At 43.4% G+C, this 19652-nt stretch overlaps 1 protein-coding gene across 1 annotated transcript; it reads right to left on the bottom strand.

Annotated features, from left to right (window-relative positions):
- Window positions 1-723: 723 nt before the first annotated feature.
- Window positions 724-15869, bottom strand: TAT (tyrosine aminotransferase). The gene is made up of 13 exons (XM_037516077.2): window positions 15847-15869; window positions 11980-12143; window positions 9961-10207; window positions 9713-9817; window positions 7142-7209; window positions 5557-5715; window positions 5223-5361; window positions 4754-4806; window positions 3766-3918; window positions 2734-2862; window positions 2338-2421; window positions 1570-1668; window positions 724-1155 (listed from the first exon to the last, which is right to left on the bottom strand). Exons 2-13 carry the CDS (start codon window positions 11980-11982, stop codon window positions 1015-1017), a joined length of 1380 nt encoding a protein of 459 aa, XP_037371974.1. The 5' UTR covers window positions 11983-12143; window positions 15847-15869; the 3' UTR covers window positions 724-1014.
- Between the last annotated feature and the right edge of the window lie 3783 nt (window positions 15870-19652).

The following is a 19652-nucleotide window of genomic DNA, read 5'->3' as shown; positions in this document are numbered from 1 at the left end:
CCAAAAGCCATTCCATCTACAAAGAAATAAAAGATAATGCATCAACCAGACTGAGCAAGGAGCACCACCTAGGGATAGAAATTCCACACAAGGGGAAAAAAAACCACATCATAGGAGAGTGTACTTAGTAAAATTTATTTTTTAAAAAAGGAAAAAAATAATAATTTATGCCCTTGGTAAAATAAAGGATCTTCTCAATATAAATGTTTCTTAGAAAACATATGAAAAGATAATATAATATATATATATCAATAAATCAATATCAATGTTACAGCAAAAGTAATGATCCTTCAACAATGACAAGTGAGGCTATTTCAGGCCCTCACACAGCAGGATTTCTGAAACTCCTCTTATTCCTTTTTTTTTTAGTACAGATGAGCCCTCATTTTAAGAAAGCCTGATACACATTTCTAAATGTAGAGAGTTGATCTCATTTATTTGCATCACAAAATCACTATTTACAAAAAAAATCAATGAAAATGTTTGTGTAATGGATCTTTCAAATTAGCACATGGTCCTACTGCATTTAGAATATAATTAACCAAATACATGTGTCCCTAACTTCTTGTGTTATAGCTCCTTGGCATATAGCAAGGTATATTTGAAGTGAGACCGGACCATAATTGGGCTTTCAGACCTGATTGGAGAGAATAAGTTCTTACTTACAGTATGAGGAAATGTTAGGGGGTGAGGGTACAAATTCTCACAATCTTTTGTTTCTCTCATCCTGAACTCTTAACTTTCTTGTCTCAACTTGGTACCCTTAAAAAATAATAATAAAAAGAAAAAGTCATATGTGAGGGTGACAGATGAATGAATGAGTCATTCCAGCAGAGTGAGAGGAGAATCTGGGGTTCAGAGTGTAAATGTGAATGTAGCTGGCGGGGAGCAGGAGTAATTCTGAACCCTTACAAGGGCCCCTCTCCCAGTTGGGGTGTCTGATCCCCTGAGGAGCAGTAGGGCCCAGCCCAGTCCTGCCTGCAGGGGACACATCATCAGGAGAATGTCCTGGGCCTATTTATCACAGTCCTCCTGGGTCCCTTCGGCACAGTGGTAGTGCTGCTCACAGAATTCCCGGATCCGGCTACAGGCCTCCAGCATCATCACTTCGGGTACTGTGATTACCACTCGGAAGAAATTTGGGTACTCAAAGCACTGCAACAACAACAAAGTGCCTGTTATTCTTAGAGCAACTGATTCGGCACTGGACCACCCTAAAAAGGCCAGGCCCATATGAGCAAGGAGCAGTCCCTTGATTTACCCAGAGATATCGATTCACCCAGTTGCTATCATTAAGCCAATCACTGAGTTAATTCATCTGAAAAGGGACTTATGGGACAAGCTTGGTTTCCTCTCACCTAGCAAGTTTGTCCACGGCTTCCTGGTATGGATGGGACAATGATGGGGGAGAAACAAATTTTAAGTAGAGGCCATAGGCCCATCAGTTTGCATCTTCTCAAATGAGAATATGCTTTGTTGGGGGAGAAAAAGTCAGGCTAAGAACAGCTGGGAGAGTATCTGAGACCCTAGAATTGTGAAGAATGTCCTGAGAGAGGTGTGAGCACTCACTGTTGCTGGGAGGCAGTGGACAGATTGCTCAGCGATTAACCGCTCCGTGAACTCCACATCATTCTGAAATTCTGGGAAATGTTCCATCTCAATGCCAACCTATACAAATAACAGGGAGAGGCAAACTTATCAGAAGGCCTGAGGACAGGCCAAGCCCCTCTGCCAAAAATTCAATTCAGGACTGCTCTCAAACATAGCTGGGAACTCTGCCACCGAATATGATGAGTGCTAGCTTTTATGAGCTCCTGGGATTTTTCACAGGGAAGAAGGATATATTCCTGTGACTATTTTAGTTTCTTAAAGAGTTCCTTCCTAGACACTGATACATGAAAGCTGGAAATAGAATGCCAGCATTTTCCCCAAAAGGCGTTAGCATTACAGGTCAGGCAGTTCTTTCCAGTATGGAACTGCCCCACCCATTGCAAGACAGTTAGCATGCCTGGCCCTCAGAATGCCAAAAGAACACCCAGTTGTTCCAAAAACAAAGGAAATTCCTCCATGTTCCTAAACATCTCTAGGGAACCAGTATCAGTCCCAGTTGAGTACTACAATAGTTCGGAAAGCCTCTTTGTGTTATATCTTCCCCTTATCTACTTATAAAATGATTCTCTAAAGAATTAAGTCATCTTAAGAGTTTGTTAATCATGTCAGCAGGACAGCTGACAACAAGGGACTCCCTGAAGAGACTGGCCCACAGCCTCACTGATATCTCAGAGTCCTCTGACTGCCTCCCTTCGTCTCACAAGTGCCTGCCGCCCACCTACTTACCATAAGGTACATGGCCCCAGAAGGGCGGACTGGCCGGAGTCCAGGGATGGCAGCCAGCGCCCCATAGCAGAGATCAGCGTTGGACTATGAGAGAAGGCAGAGTCATGAAGGATGAAAATTTAAGTGTGAGAAATATGAAGACACTGAAAAGAGAGCCACATGGAAGACAGAGAGCCTAAGGTGGCTCTGCTGGCACAATAAGGAGTCCACAACAAAAAGACCTGTCCCCTGGAGCTTATGGCTAGGAGCACAGTGAACTGTAAGAACTGAGGCAAAGGTATGAGTGTTCTGATCCACCTCCTGATTTGGGAACCCCATGAAGGAACATTGCTCCAGAAATGAGAACCCGTTATCCCACTGGCGACTCCCAAAGCAGAAGGCCACGGGCTCTCTTACCTTGAGGAAGCTCAAAGTGTTGTGGTAGAACTCTCGAGGGGTGCGATGCAGGATGTTTTTCAAAGCACCCTGGACGATGGTGCAGGGTCCCAGGATCCGCTGACTCAGCTTCACCAGCCCGTCTCGGATCTAAGACACCCCAGCAATCACCTTATTTAGTCATTCTTTAGCAGCTGGTTTTGGGGGTTCTTGTTCTGACTGTTCTTTATATCAGGTTTTAACTCTGGGTGATGGTACCTAGTGGCATTATTAGATCAGACCACCTGGCTCTGTAGCCTGTTCTGTCATGGACCCGCTGTGTGATTCTGGGTGGATTGGATAACTTCTCTGTGCCTCATTTTTCTCAATTGGTAAAGACCAATACAGGTCTCCCGGGGTCTAGAAACTTATATTAAATAATGTATCTAAAGTGCTGGCACATCATAAGCCCCAAATATTTAAGTGTCATTATTACTATGGATTCCTTTTAGATGGTCCTGAAATTGGTGGTGGATAGTGCTTCTTCAGAGTCAGGTACAGGAAAACTGAGTTTTGGGGCAAAAAAATAACTAGTGCTATCTTTATCCAGCATCTTTCCAAGCACCCTAGATGACAAGGTCAAGAAGAAAGGCGGGGAGGGCCTCCCGGGTGGCGCAGCGGTTGAGCGCTGCGTTGCGAGGCTGCCCGCAGCCTCTGCAGCTCCGGTTCGATCCCCGGCTGCTCCCCGGCCACCTGAGGAGGGTCCCACATGGCACGCAGACCTCTCCTGCCACTCTCCTGCCACCCGCTGCTCCCCTCAGCAGTGTACTTCGGTCCTTCTGCCTGCTCTGCTCCCCACTCTGGCTCTGGTGAATTCTCTCACCCTCCCGCGCTTCTGACTGTACCCAGTGCTTGTATCAATAAATAAAAACAAATCTTTAAAAAAAAAAAGAAGAAAAGGGGAGGAAACAACAACCCTACCTCCTCACCACTGTGCATGCAAAGTAAATATCTGTGTGTTTATGTATGTATGTATACATATCCTAAATTACATATTTCACCAATTGCTCTCACCTCATTGCCAAAAATGTCTCTTCGGTCATGGATAAGGATCCAGCCCAGCCTCCAGCCAGGAACCAGCCAGCGCTTGGCCAGCCCTCCACAGGACAGGATGGGGACATTGCTACTCAGGGTGGCCAGAGGCTCAAATTTAGAATCAGAGAACACCTGAGGAGAAGAGGTGCTTGTAATTGCCTTCTTGCTTACATTCCTCCAAACCCCACAGCCGCCCTTTTTCTTTTATCACTAGAAACAGGGCCCAGGATTAACCAACTCCTTATCCTGAAGCATGACCCGGATCCAAGAGACTTCAAAGGGGACTATCCTAAGACTTTTAGCCTGTTGTCTGGACTGGATTAAAGGAAGCCTAAAAGGAGGAAACTCACCCTAGCCCAGTAGTACAACCTCGAGGAGCCACCTCTAGGGAATGAATGGCTGTTGGATTACAGAGTTAAAAATAAAACACAGACACCTTATCTGAAATTCCTGGCCCCAGGTATGCTGCAGGGTGCACAATGTTTGGGTTTTAGAAAAAGCTGTAGAAACCCGCTCTGACCTGCTACATAAAGCCCAAACAATTCCATATCCTGCAGCTTATTTGGGCTCAACTAGTCCATATACCCCCAGAACCATACACCCCCAGAGACGCGTGGGATGGCACTCCTAAGGCAATTAACATTCCTGCCCCTTTCCCTACACTCTTGACAAATACATAGGTCCATAAGTAAGATCAATAAAAATCTATAAATATTTTTCTGTTCAAGTCAGGTTTTTCCACCAAATGAATTCCAAAATTCTTCAGATTTTCATAGCTTTTTGGACTTTGGAAAACCATCCTGGGGGTGATAGTTCCATGCATCCATCTATCAAGAGTGCAGGAACACTGGTTGGCTGTACTGAAGTGATTCCGAGTTGCTTCTGGTGATTCTAGCAGCCACCTCTCAATGTCCCATGCCAAAAGTGAATGTGGTGATTGTGGTGACCAATTGTGTGCAAGACTCACCATGTCTCCGTAGATCTCATCAGCTAAGATGGGAACGCACTGCCGTGCCGCCACTGCAAGTGAGAGACATATACTAAAGGCGTTTATAATCATAATTGCCTGGACACACAGACATTAGTCTCTCATTCCTGTCATTATGTAGCTTGTGCATTTTACCTTCCTCTTTAAGAACTATCAGTGCTTATGTTCTTCCTGGAAATGGAGCTAGATTTGCCATTTAAGTAACTAGATATTTCAAACATTGTCTTGCACATGATGAGGACGGTGAAGAGGCCAGGATTGCTTTTTTCTCCTTTTACGCCAAATCCTACCATCTTAGTGGAATGCTCTTCACAAGAGACCACAGAGGAATGCCCCCACCTCCATCAAAGTCTTAGAATTTAGTGAAGGGCTCTTGTCTCATTCCAAGAAATAGCTACCAGATTTGTCCCCATCTTCTCTCCTGCCTAGTAAATTCTGCTAGTCTCACCTGCCAGAATTTTCTGGAGATGGCTTCTACTGAACAGTGACCCACAAGGGTTTGATGGATTATTGACAATGAGACAAGCTGTCTTTTCATCAATCAGAGATTCCAGCTGTTTCAGGTCAATTTCCCAAGACTTCTCTGGCTGGAGAAGAAGAAGAGTAAGACTAAGATATTTTGGAAAAATTTAGGGGGAATAATCCCTGAGTGGTATAATGTAAATATTGTGTTGGTAGCCTCAAGTACACACTGCCAGATCCTTCTCTGCTATGATAAAAACTACATATTTTTACAAAGTCATAAGTGAGCACCTGAGTCCAAAATTTAAAAAGTCATTTACCAGTAAATCGTAGAGTTTGACCTCAACCCCCATAGATTCAGCCAAAGTCTTGTAGAGAGAGAACCCGGGTCTTGGAACCAGAATGTTTTGCCCTGGGTTGGCCAACACAGATAAACAAAGTTCAATGGCTTGGCTGCAGCCACTTGTCAGAATGACATCCTGCAAAGACAATAAAAGGTTCATTTTGCCAGGGGTTCCAATAGCAACAGGCGAAAAGAGATTATCAGACGGATGAGAGGGTAGCACTAAACTTAGATGTTCTAAGTGGAGCAGTAGGAGCTGTACTAAGTTAAAACAGAAAGAAATTAATGTGTCCAGTTCTAAATGTTATTGAAAATGTTAACTTGGGCCTCCCTGGTAGCATAAGGGGTTAAGTCTCAGCACTATGAAGCTATCAGCAGCCCTACAGCAAGAGTTCACTCCCCGGGCAGCGAGCTACCCACATGGTACAGCAGACCTCTCCTCACTCACCCGCTGTTCCTCTCAGCAGTGTATTTCAGTCAGTCTGCCTGTTCTGTTCCCCATGCTGTCTCTGGTAAATCCTCTCACCCCTCCACACACACACTTCTGACCTACACCCCACCTCTTGTATGAATAAATAAATAAATATTAAAAAAAAAAAAGAAAATGTTGATGACTTAAAAGAAATAGATTCCTTGGAAAAGGAGGGGGCAACTGTGACTCAGCAACTTCCATGAGAGATCACTGTGACCTTGGACTTTTTTGCCTGGTTATTTATTTACTTTGACCAGAAATTTGAAGTCTGACTCTTCTGTGAAATACAGATGTGAAGAAATGTTAGCCCTCCAACCCCCCCGCAATAGACAATAAAGGGGAGGGTAGCATTTAATATGTCACATTACTTCCCATCTGAATTTTTTTTAAAGATTTATTTTTTATTTATACAATAGCTGGGGTACAGGCCAGAGGCACAGGAGGGTGAGAGGATTCACCAGAGACAGAGTGGGGAGCAAAACAGGCAAAAGGACCAAAAGTACTGCTGAGGGGAGCAGCGGGCATGACAGGAGAGGTCTGCCATGCCATGCCGGATTCCCTGGCTGGCCAGGAATCGAACCCGTGCTGCAGAGGCTGCGGACAGCTTCACAGCACTGCACTCAACCTGCTGTGCTACCGGGGAGGCCCCTGAATTTTTTTTTAATATTCCACTGGTAAAATAAATATTAATGATTTGGTGTTTATGAACTACTGTTCTTTGGTGATCTTTTGCAGATCATCAAACTCAGGTTAACCTTTAAGTCCTGGAAACTTCTTGTGACAGATACTACATAAGGTGTAGCAATTGCATTATCATATTATAATGACACCATAATGACACCATACTTGCATAGTTAAGTATAATCACTGATTAGTGACCTTTCTATAACACAAGTCCTGAAATTGCTAAAGGGATGTTATCCAGATATTTTGCTCCCCCTGGAGCCTTGGTCCTTTGTATATGTGCTGCTGAAGCAAGCACTAGCCCTGGTCCTTTGAACAGGTAAATAAGAATAAGGAATAAGAAATGGGGGGGAGAGTATACTTTGTCCAGTATTGCTTCAGAGTTGGTACCTGGTCTAAGGCTTACCTTGGCTTCCAGGGGTGCCTCAGGACAGTGGTAATAAGAAGCAATCTCCTCCCTACTGGATAGGTACCCTGAAAGAAAAGAGGGTTAGGAAAAAGATGAATGTTTAATTCTGAAACTGAGAGCGAGTTCCTGTCAATAGGGTTTCAGACTTTCTACTCTCAGGGCTCAGAGCCAGTATCTCAGCCACTGCAGATAAAGGAGATTAACTTTATATAATTTTATAATAAGTACAAATGTATAAATTATTATCAAGGAGAGCTCCACAAACTATAAAATACTCTCTGGTCCCATCTTGGTAACTATGATTATGTTTTATTCTCCATGAAATACAGGACTTAGATTATCCCTGAGTCCCTTGTATCCCTAAATCCCTCCATTTTTTTAAAAGTTGTAATCAATGCATAAAACACCATTTAACTTTTTTACAGTATGCAAAATGATATTCTTGTTGGCGTACAAGTTTGAAGTATAAACCATTTCATACACACAATCATGTTTTACCAAATTGCCTTCCAAGAAAGGCTGCCTTCAGTTAGCAAGACCAGAGGTAATATTTCATAATGTTTAACTTAACAGGTAGAGATGGGTCTCTTGAAGAAACATAAATCAGTACTTCCTTAATTATTAATAAGAAAAAAATTTACCTAGAGTATAATGTATTTGGATTTGCTTTGGCATGAAATGTTCATATCCTTTAAATGTTAGTCAAAGGGAGACTTGGCTTTAGTTTTTCAGGTTAAAGCAGTTTTCTAACACTTTGGATATAAAAATCATTGATTCATAACCTTGGTCTTAATTTGTTTTGCTTTTTGTTGTACAATACTTAATGAAATATAAATAATCAACCTAAAAGTCATGTCCCTGAGACCTCTTTGAAGTGTTTTAAAATTCTATTTCAGACTAAAACTGAATTGTCTACTCTGCATTAAGAATATGCACATATGGCCAGGGAGGAAATGTGCAAAACTGAAACAAAGTCAAAGAATCATTTATTTTACCAAAATGTTTAGAGTACAAATGTTTAATAAATGGATAGTATTAAAGCTAAATAAGAATAATTTCTTCTTTCAGAAACAACCTATTGGATTTTTTCTTTAAGTAACACAGCCCATTCCTTGTCATTCTTGACTTTTGTTGTTGTTTTTTTTAACCTCTTTAATCTCGAACAATTAGTACTGCATTTGAATGGGATCAGTATCATAATTACAATAAAGTTTGAATGTACAGAAAAGGGGAAATAAAGTCAAGGAGTATTTATGATGGAGGAAAGGAGATACAAGGTCAAGAACCTGACTCACCCAAGGAAGTGTGGGTAGAGGGGATTAGTGTAAGCCATTAATCCACTTATAGAAACCAAAACCCTCAGGCATCAATGCCCAGATCAGGAGGTGCAACACTCAGAAACTGTCAGACTGCTACAGGAAGTGTCAGGAACACAAACCATCCACCCACAAGGATAAGCCCCGCCCTACCAAAGGAAGCTGATAAAACCTAATGCTGCTCCCACGACGGGCCCGCAGTCTTTCTGCCCACCTGTGACTATGCAGGTGCTTCCTTTCACCCACTCTGTCCCTCTGCAGGGCAGCAGCCTCCTGCCTGCCCAGGACCTGTACCTGCCGGGGCTTCTCTTTACTGGCCTCCCTCAGCGGAGGCAGCTCTCCTCCAGGCCGCCCGCCTGCAACCATGCAGGCCTCTCTCAGCAAACCTGTTCCTTTCAGGGCAGCTATCTTTGCCCGCTGGTGTCTACGCAAGTCTCTTTTACTCTTCTGTCCCTGTCGTTAATAAACCTGCTCTTTAAATATAACTAACATCTCTGCCTCATGGAGAAACTCGCCTGGGAAACTCACCGTGTGCCACTGAAAAGGGAGCTCTGGTGACACCTTTCCCAGAGTGACCCCAAAGACCCCGCACGCCAAACTCCAAAAAACAACATCATTTACTTAGGGCAATGAGTAATTTCAGATTAAGGGACTCAAGAATCAAGCAGCTGCAGCCAAATTCAAGGTCTTCAAATTAGAATTAGTGATGAAGGGGTAGGGTGTTCATCTGAGAAATGTGTGTGAGGGAGGCTAGAGGGGAGGTGCCAGTAGGCCAGAGAAAGCAAGGAAAGAATATGGACGTTGGTAGCTATGGTTAGGCATCATGAGTCCCCCTTTCTCCAAATCCAAATGACCACTTATATCTTAGCCTCTCCTTAGGAGCTTTGCCTCAGGAAAGCAAAGAGGATTGCTAGAAATTTAATACCATTAGATAAGCACTAAAGATTTGGAAACCAGGGCCTCCCTGGTGATGCAAGACGTTAAGCACAGCACTGTGAAGCTCCGCAGCCTCTGCAGCATGAGTTCAATCCTCAGCTGGCCAGGGGCTACCCACATGGTGCAGCAGACCTCTCCTGTCTCTCCTGCTGTTCCCCTCAGCAGTGTATTTCAGTCAGTCTGCCTGTTCTGCTTCCCACTCTGTCTCTCATGAATCCTCTCACCTCTTGCACATCTAGCCTACATCCCAGTTCTTGTATGCATAAATCTTTAAAAAAAAATTTGGAAACCATCTTATGATCTCAGGAGGGCTTACCAATGGAAGGGGCATAGCCATGATATTTCCCTGAGTCCAGAGCATCTTTCATTGCTTGGATGACTTCAGGGTCCGTAGGCAGGTTTCCAAACACAGTAGGGTCCCCTTTTCATAGAAGAAAAAAGAAAAGAGCCACGAAGAGGTTACTCTTCTGCATCCGGTGCTCAGCCTCAACCTCCACTCCCATCTTCAACTAGCCTGGGAGGAAGGGGAGCAATAACTGCCCCAGTCCAGTGCTCCCAACTCACCGATTGACAGAGAAATCATGGTTTTCTTTGGATTTGGTTTGACCTTCATGCTGTCCACGATGGCCCGGATGGGATTGAAAGTCTTGTCGGACATGTCTGAGGGCTTCACACACCACTTGGCCTTCCTGCCCTTGGTTTTTCCTGGCAGGGAGCTTCTCCCACTGATGTTAACATGCACGTCCAGGACTGAGGGCGAGTTGCCATTGCTGTTCATCTGAATCGTGTAGGGATCCATTGCTAGGGAAGACTGAGAGAAAACAGGAGGTTCCTGTGATGCCAAGAACACAACATTACCCTAAGCTCTTAAAATTGTGGGTGATTTCACTGGACACCTCTTTACAAACTCCTTTCTTTGTTGCTTTCTCTTGTACAGTAACTTTGCTATGAATGAGGGGGGTTTTGCTGAGAGGGACAAGAAAGCAAGAATCCATTCAATTATGTTAGTGGAGAGCATTTAGTTGACTATTCATATATTATGAGATTGGCTATGTCCCCCACCATAATCTCCTCAAAAGTTTAACCACGCTGTCTGTGAAACGGGGATGACAGGCAGGTTGCTAGACTACCAAAGGATGTGTTCCCTCCTTCCCATGTGGAGCCTGTCCAAAAAAGGTTCTCTCTAAACTCTCTAATGCTTCAACAGACTGACTCTTATCTCTTGCAAGGAGCCAGGAAGAACCACTCCATATCGTGAGAGAGATAGTGTTAATATTATCATGAGTAAACCTAAACCCCATCCCATAAGCACCTTACTGCCCTATGGAAAAAGAAGTCAATATACCACAAAGGAACAAAAGCATTCACTCCAATCATCAGATAAGCTGAGGCTTGAGATTTTACCTTCCAAATAAAGAAGGAGCTGTCTCCACGGAGGCGAACCTGGAAGTTATGTTGGTGCTTCTTTGCTAGATTACAGTAACAGTGAACTCAAATGCAACTGCTGACTCCTGAAATAGTCTCCACACATGGGCGTTGGGCCTGAAACTTCTATGCTATTGGCTAGAGTGAGAACTGAGCCCTCCTCTCCAAGCCCCTCCTCACTTTTTGCTGCCTCTCACCTCTAACCCTACCCCCATCACCAAATCAGGAATTTGTCCTCATGTCAAACATCTGGAATCCTATTTGTTAACTCTTTCTGAGCACTTTGGGAGATGTTTGAGAGAGCTTTCAGAGGAGTCATTATGCATGATAGTTGGTCATTTTTTTATTAGACCTTCTTTGTTTCAAAACAACTCAAGGAATGTTAAGAGAATTTTAACAGAACTGATCAAGTACAAAATGAGAGTCCCTCCTTGTTCCTTGCTGTCTGCCCACTCCATTTCACTCTCAGAGGTGGGCAGTATAATGATTTAGCCATTTCTAGCCATTGACCAAGATAGATATAGTAGATTGATAGAATTATGAATCTATAATAGATACACAGATGCATCATTTTATAGATTTTTCAAAACACAGATGGGCTCATACTGTATCACTTGTAAAGAGACATGTTTGTTCACTTTCTAAAGCTTGGACTCCTTTCCCTGTCAGTCCACAAAGTTCTACTCCATTCAGAACAATCCGGGCAGTTGAGGCAACTCAATAAATAGCTTTAAAGTTCAGGGTCTTCAAAGCAATGGAAGCCTGGGCAATTTTATCCTTACATTGTGAATTCTTCATTTACCTGCTATGGAATTACTGGAAGAATAAGGTGTCAGGTGAGATTTAAACAAGCAGCTTTGCTCAACAGTCACAGCAAAGACCTCAGCACTGCTGGGAGCCTAAAGAAAATACCATCCACTCAAGGGTTAAGAGAAGCCTCAGTGACTCCAGGGCTCAGATCCTATCTGTTTATTTATTGGGAGACAGAGAGTTGTTACATAAGTTCTTTTTTCTCTGTCTATTTTCAGTGATTCAGTGATGTGAGTCTTCAGTGAGGTTAAATAATCTCTTATTTTTCCGGGCCTTCCAGAAAAGGTTCTGCTTTATAGAATGAATCTAGTGAATTCCCTTCCCCATTGCAGTGACACAAGCATTTACCATTTGTTCTGTCCAGTGGAGCAGCCAAAGCACCAGACAAGGACAGGAAGCTAGCCAGGTCAAAGGAAATTAAAAGTCTGAAGTCGGAAGCCTCGAGCCCTGAGCTAGTTAAGCGGGGCTTCTCTGTTTCAAAAGGTGAATATACAGCCCTGTCTCGCCAACATCTGAAGACAGAAAAGAAAGGCTTGAGTCAGTTCTGTTGTCTGGCAGCCTATGGCAAAAGGCAAATAGCTTGTTTTACGGTTGCATTAAACACTGTATAGATAGATGTCTGATCCAGAGACTGGATAGGGCTACTCTTTGGGAAGTTGCCGTCAGAGTGATACATGGTCTTTCCAAAGAACGTAGATTTTGGTCAAGAGATAAGACCGTTCTTTTCTAAATATTTTTATTTCACCACCCTGCATTTAAAATATAATATCTGGGCCTCCCCGGTGGCGCAGCGGTTGAGCGCTGGGTTGCGAAGCTGCCCGCAGCCTCTGCAGCGCCGGTTCGATCCCCGGCTGCTCCCCGGCCAGCGGAGGAGGGTCCCACATGGCGCGCAGACCTCCCCTGCCGCCCGCTGCTCCCCTCAGCAGTGTACTTCGGTCCTTCTGCCTGCTCTGCTCCCTGCTCTGGCTCTGGTGAATTCTCTCACTCTCCCGCGCTTCTGACTGTACCCAGTGCTTGTAAAAATAAATAAATAAATCTTTAAAAAAAATAAATAAATAAAAATAAAATATAATATCTGTATATTGGGGAAAGTTAAAATTATGGATAGTCCCACCACCACTCTTAACACATTCATCCTATTTTTCTCCCACAAAGTTGAGCACTTGTTCTATAGATCTATTTTTTTAACTAGGATAAAATTCACATAAACAGTCACCATTTTCACCATTTAGAAGTGTAAGATTCAGTGATATTTTTAGCATATTCACAACAATGTGCAACCATCAGCACCATCTCGTACCAAACCATTTCATCCCTTCAGAGAAAAACTCAATAGCCACTAAGTAGCCACTGTTTATTTCCCTCCTTCTGGTCCCTGGCAACTATTAATCTAATTTCTGTCTTTGGATTTGCTACTTCCTGAAATTTCATGTAAATGGAATCATAATATGTGGCCTTAATAAATGATTTCGAGGTTCACTGATGTAGTGTGTATCAGTACTTCATTCCTTTATGTGGCCAAGTAATATTCCACGGCATGGAGAGACCACATATGTGTTCCCATTCTCCAGATGATGGCTATTTGGGTTGCTTACACTGCTTGGCTGTTACAAGTACTATAAGGCTACTGCTAACATTTGTACACAGTTTTTGAGTGAACATATGTTTTCAATTCTCATGGATAGTGTTTGCTTTGTGTATTTTTTAAATTATATAATAGCTCTTTTCCCATGTTATGAAAAACATTTCACCAAAGAGAAGTATCAGAATTTATTGAATAACTTTTCTGTTGTTGTACTGATATGGAGCTAGTTTTTATCACTGTAAGTCCTGCTACCTATGACATCCTTATATCCTGAATATATGAAATATCAGTTCATATCTTTTATTATTTCCTCCGATAAAAGTTTCTATACTTCTTTGATTTACTGCATTGAAGGGAACAAACATTTTCTTTTTCATTTACATTTTGAAATTAAGGTATGATATATCTTCATATAATTCAAATGTAGATGTTTATAAACTAAGCCCTGAATACCTTCTTTCCCTATCACCCCACCCCATAGACAAAGCCACTTTAGTCATTTCTTGTGCATCTTTCTAAGCGTTTCTATGTCTATATGATACCTATTTAACTGCTTTGGGAGCTGTTCAAATATATGTACGATATACTATTTTTATACTATGCTGTATTTATATTTGTATAATACATAGTGTATATATATATATAAACTATAAAAATAATGTTAAAGATCTCATCAGTAATTTTGTATTGTTTACATGCTTAAATAATATTTTGGATATATTGGGTAAAATAAAATATATTGTTAAAATTAATTTCACCTATTTCTTTGTGCATTTAAAAATATTTCTCTTAGAAAATTTGAAATTGGGCCTCCCCTGGTGGTGCAGCGGTTGAGCGCTGGGCTGCGAAGCTGCCTGCAGCCTCTGCAGCACCAGTTCAATCCATGGCCGCCGGCGAGGGTCCCACTTGGCACAACAGACCTCTCCTGTCTCCCCGGCTGCTCCCCTCAGCAGTGTATTTCGTCAGTCTGCCTGTTCTGTTCCCCGCTCTGGCTCTGGTGAATTCTCTCACCGCCCCCCCTTACCCCACGCTTCTGACTGTACCCAGTGCTTGTATAAATAAACAAATAAATCTTTAAAAAAAAATTTAAAAGAAAAAAAAGAAAATTTGAAATTACTACATGGTTTGCATTCTGTTTCTATTGAACAAGATTTTTCTATAGTCTGCTTTTTTAAAAATCTTAGTAATGAGTTGTTTGGACATCTTTATTTTCATACAGAAAATTCACTTCTTTTGAAGGCTCCGTGTCACTTGTTTAACCATCTAGCCATGGCAGACATGGGACAGCTTCCATTTTTTTCCTATTACAAATCATGTATATTGAGCACACTTATATGATTAGGAATATTTTTTATAAATATCCTGTAATTTTTTTAAAGATTTATTTTTATTTATGAGTACAAGAACTGGGGTATAGGCCAGAGTTGCGGGGGGTGAGAGGATTCACCAGAGACAGATTGGGGAGAATAGGCAGACCTACTGAAGTGCACTGCTGAGGGGAGCAGCAGGTGAGGCAGGAGAGGTCTGCTACACTGGGGATCGAACTCTTGCCACAGTGGCCGATGGCTTGATAGCACTGGGACTAATTCCTGTGCCACCAGGGAGGCCCTAAATATCCTGTAATTTATGGGACAGTTTCCTAGAAGGAGAATCATGTTTTAAATACTAATAAAGCTGCCTAACTGATTGACTCATAGGAAGAGAGACAATACAAATATGTCCTAGTCTGACAACCCTTTAGAGTACAGACCACTGTCAGGACAGTGTTTGAGGGGTGACTCAGGAAACCAACTGAGAGCCAAGCAGAGGTACTCTAGGTGGACAGAATCCCCAAGGTCAAGAGACTTTCTCTTGATATTGACCTTTGCAAGAGTTAAGTCGAGCAAGGAGGGAATCATAAAGTTAGAAGCCATTGTGACTGATTCCTGCCACTCATGGTTTAGATTTTCAAGAATCCCAGCCACACCAGAGGGGGTTAATCTCCCCCTCATGCACACCCATGTGGTCTTTGGTTTGATGTCTTCTCCCTGGAGGATAAAACAGGAGCCTTCCTTTATTCAGATAATCCTGTCTAGGCTGCACCAATGTCAGTCCACCTTTGTCTCTGGTTTTCCGTTCCTTCTCATAGTTTGGCCCATGGGACATTACCTTTTTAATCTTTGGGACTCAGGTATTTTATTATATTTTATCCAGCATTTCCAGATAGTTTTGTAACTGGAGATTCTCAAGGTCAACCCCACCTCAACATGACCAGAAATGGAAGTTTCTCCCCTTCTTGATATGAAACGTGACTACCTTGTACTAAATCCCTCACTCTTTCTTAACTTCCTATGGAATATTCTATTCTAGAATGAACATATTTACAGCCTTTCATATGCACTGCCAGTTTGCTTTCAGAAAGACCAGTACCCTTCCTATCAGTAATTGTTTGCAAACCTTGAGAATTATTTTCTAAAAAAATCTTTGCCAAATTGATTGACAGGGGAAGAATAGGATTAAAGAGTTGCTATTATTTCTGTTCTTTTTATTTTAGCGAGCATAATCACTTGTCATATATTCATTAGCTCTTCCAGTTTTGCAAATTGCCTGTTCACCTCCTCACCTGTCTTGCCGAGGTGGGGGGTACTCACCTTTTTCTTAGATGAGATCTAGGAACGCAGCCACTGTGCTGAGATCACCAGCCCAGCCTCCCAGCCTCCTCTGTCTCAATCAGCTGGCTCAGACTTAGGTTTACAGATCAAAGAACAGTCAGCAGCAGCAGCTGCAGCAGTGGGTTTTGGCGGGTGGTCCTGCAAATAGTGCAGTTGACGCAGAATCTGCAGGGCTGAGTGGGTGTGAAGGGGGTAGGGGAAGCTGTGTCAGGTCATCCTTATCAACACACCCTCATCCAGTAGCTGACCACTGAACCTAGATCAGAAGGAAAAACAGACAAAACAAAGCAAATTTGGGTAACACCCTGTTTCATGTTTTCTGTCAACGGAAAGCCAGGTCTACTGAGGAAGTCTTAATGCCACAAGGTCAACCCCACGGTTGTAAGGGCACAATAAAATGGAAATGCTCACGAAAGGCTACACCAGCTATAAGTAAGATTTTCATTTCAAAAATCAAACAATTTTCACTGTTGTTTGAAGTATAAAACCACTGCATTTTATTTTATTTTATTTTTTTAAGATTTATTTATTTACTTATACAAGCACTGGGTACAGTCAGAAGTGCAGGAGGGTGAGAGAATTCACCAGAGCCGGAGCGGGGAACAGAACAGGCAGACTGACAAAATACACTGCTGAGGGGAACAGTGGGCGAGACAGGAGTGGTCTGTCGCACCATGTGGGACCCTCGCTGGTGGCCAGGGATCGAACCGGCGCTGCAGAGGCTGCGGGCAGCCTCGCAGCCCAGCGGTCAACCGCTGCGCCACCAGGGGAGGCCCCAAGACCATTGCATTTTATGCTAGAAAAGCATTCTTTATGGTGGTAGAAATCACATCACTTTACCGGGGTGATCATTTTTTCAAGTCTACAGTTAAATCGCGTTTAGTATATGTTTATATTGTGCAACAAATATCGAGAACTTTTTCATCTTTTACCTCTAAGCCCATTAAATATTAATTGCCCCTCTCCCCAACCCCTGCCAACATCCTCCCTACTTTTGAACTTTCTACTGTCTGAGAGAAGAGTATTTTTTTAATTATATTTTATTTTATTTTACATCATTGTTTGTTTTTAAACGATATTTGCTTCCCTACGCCCCCTCAGGTGTAGTCCCCATGGAGTTTCCTTCCTCAATGCACCCGTGCACATCACCTTTGTCCCCTGTGCTCCTTCCTCCTTCCCTCTGATCCCTCTCCCTAGAAGAGTATTTTTTTAAAAGTCTCACCATCTAATTTTCATTTATATGTGAAATATAGGGAAACCAAACTCAGCTCTTGATGTCATATATATCTTGTCTTTCTAATTCTTAATTCTATTCATGTCTTTCTTCCAGGCCTCAAGGAAAATCTGGCCAAACTTGGGCCTCCCTGGTAGCACAAGGGGTTAAGTCTCAGCACTATGAAGCTATCCACAGCCACTACAGCAGGAGTTCAATCCCCGTTCAGGGAGCTGACCCACATGGCACAGCAGACCTCTCCGGCCTCGCCCGCTGCTCCCCTCAGCAGTGTATTTCAGAAGATCCACCTGTTCTACTCCCCACTCTGTCTCTGGTGAATCCTCTCACCACCCCCTGCCCCGCATCTCTGGCCTACACCCCAGTTCTTGTATGCATAAATAAATAAAATAAATCTTTACAAAATCTGGCTAAACAGTAGTTTTAGCTGAAAACCAATATAAAAAATGTCCAAAGATCACCTCCAGGGAAATGATTGCTGATGTTTTTTCTCCTATCTTCTCATAGCAATTGAGTCAAATATACTTTCTGTGTATATACTATGTGTTAAGCACTATTCTAAGTTCTACAGATGTGGGGTTCAAGAAGATAGATATAGACCCTGCTCTCAGGAAACTGCAGCCTGGTGACAAAGATTAACACTAAGCGAATCATAATACAAATAGATATTTAAGTTACTGTTAAGAGAAGTGCTCCAGAGAAGAGCAGGGGTGAGGATAGAGGTTGAGAGAGTCTTCCCTAGAAAAGTTGCATTTGAGTTGAATTAGGATAAGAATTTGGCCAAAAGAAGGGAGGGAGAGGGGTTCCAAACTATTAAAACAGCTTGCTGAAAGCCTTGATCGGCTTGGAGCTTGAGAGGATGTGGTGGGGCAGAATGAGCATGGAGGGAGTTGCAGACTGAGGTCGGAGAAGTACAAGGGTGTCTGCCAGGGTTAGGCTGTGGATAAACTGATCCGAAGCTGTAGCAGTATCTTCTTACCAAAGGAAAAGGTTTAAAGTGCCTTTTAACACATCAGGTATTTAGAAATCCTTCAAGCTGCTCAAAAGTATTTCATTTATATTCTAGTCCTGCAAGAAACAATTCCAGTCCTAAAGCCTGTTTGGACCTAGATATTTTGTTCCACTGGTGTGTTGGGGAATCTTCCCTCTGCCTCTTCTTCCCTCTGACCCACTTTTTGTGCTTCCTCATCCTTCTCTGTGCCAGGGAGGCTGACCTGCATGGGCCCATCAATGGGATCCCTTGGCCATTGTGGGTCATTCGTTAAGAGATTTGAAAAGGGAGCCTCCCCGGTGGCGCAGTGGTTGAGTGCTGGCTTGCGAGGCTGCCCGCAGCCTCTGCAGTGCCAGTTCAATCCCCGGCCACCAGCGAGGGTCCCACATGGCATGCAGACCTCTCCTGCTGCTCGCTGCTCCCCTCAGCAGTGTATTTCATCGGTCTGCCTGCTCTGCTCTCCGCTCTGGCTCTGGTGAATTCTCTCACCCTCCCACGCTTCTGACTGTGCCTAGTGCTAGTATAAATAAATAAATAAATCTTAAAAAAAAAAAAGAGAGAGAGATTTGAAAGGGGAATGTGTGCATTAATCTTCTGGCTCTCTTCTGGGTGGGTTGCTGCTTCTGAAGATCATGTCCACATGACAGTTTCTCTCTGGTTTTCCTAATTCTTATTTAAACTTTTTTTAAAATTAATTAATTGATTTATTTGTACAGGCACTGGGTACAGTCAGAAGCTCAGGAGGGTGAGATAATTCACCAGAGCCAGAGCGGGGAGCAGAGCAGGCAGAAGGACCGAAGCACACTGCTGAGGGGAGCAGCGGGCAGCAGGAGTGGTCTGCGCGCCACGTGGGACCCTCCTCCTGTGGCCGGGGAGCAGCCGGGGATCGAACCAGCACTGCAGAGGCTGCGGGCAGCTTCGCAATCCAGCGCTCAACCGCTGCGCCACCGGGGAAGCCCTTATTTATTTTTTTATTCAAGCACTGGGGTACAGGCCAGATGCGCAGGAAGGTGAAAGAATTTACCAGAGACAGAGCTGGGGAGCAAAACAGGCAGAAGGGCTGAAAACACTGCCGAGGGGAGCAGTGGGCGAGACAGGAGAGGTCTGTCACGCCATGTGGGAATCTCTGTGGCCAGCCAGGAATTGAACCAGCACTGCAGAGGCTGCAGACAGCTGCGCTCAACCCGCAGCACCACCGGGGAGGCCCTATTTAAACTTTTTTTTTTTTTTTTTTTTTTTTTGTGGGACCCTCGCCGGTGGCCGGGGATAGAACTGGCGCTGCAGAGACTGTGGGCAGCCTCGCAACCCAGTGCTCAACTGCTACGCCACCAGGGGAGGCCCCCCTATTTAAACATTTTTAAGGCAGACTTTAGTCTCCCCTAAATGGTGCAAGGATATGCTCCTTCCATATTTCTTGTGACAACATGACTACCATTTCTCCAGTGAGAGGATGAGATTGTTTTCTACCCTCTTAAATCTGGGCACAACCAGTGACTACTTTGACCAATGGAAGTTGGGGAAAATGTCCTGTGCCAGCCTGGTTATAGTCTTCAATTGTTCTGC

The sequence above is a fragment of the Talpa occidentalis genome, unplaced genomic scaffold, assembly GCF_014898055.3.
Source record: "Talpa occidentalis isolate TD23 unplaced genomic scaffold, MPIMG_talOcc4v2.1 talOcc4.17, whole genome shotgun sequence".
Lineage (NCBI taxonomy): Eukaryota > Metazoa > Chordata > Mammalia > Eulipotyphla > Talpidae > Talpa > Talpa occidentalis.
The sequence above is the reverse complement of the archived record's forward strand: the minus strand, read 5'-3'. Positions and strand labels throughout refer to the sequence as shown.

Bases quoted from the DNA above. Each gene is read 5' to 3' on its own strand.
- TAT (XM_037516077.2), bottom strand. The intron at 5,716-7,141 runs GTAAGCCTTAGA...TTGTCTTTGCAG, and splicing joins AGGCACCCCTGGAAGCCAAG to GATGTCATTCTGACAAGTGG. The intron at 5,362-5,556 runs GTAAATGACTTT...CTTCTTCTCCAG, and splicing joins TCAAACTCTACGATTTACTG to CCAGAGAAGTCTTGGGAAAT.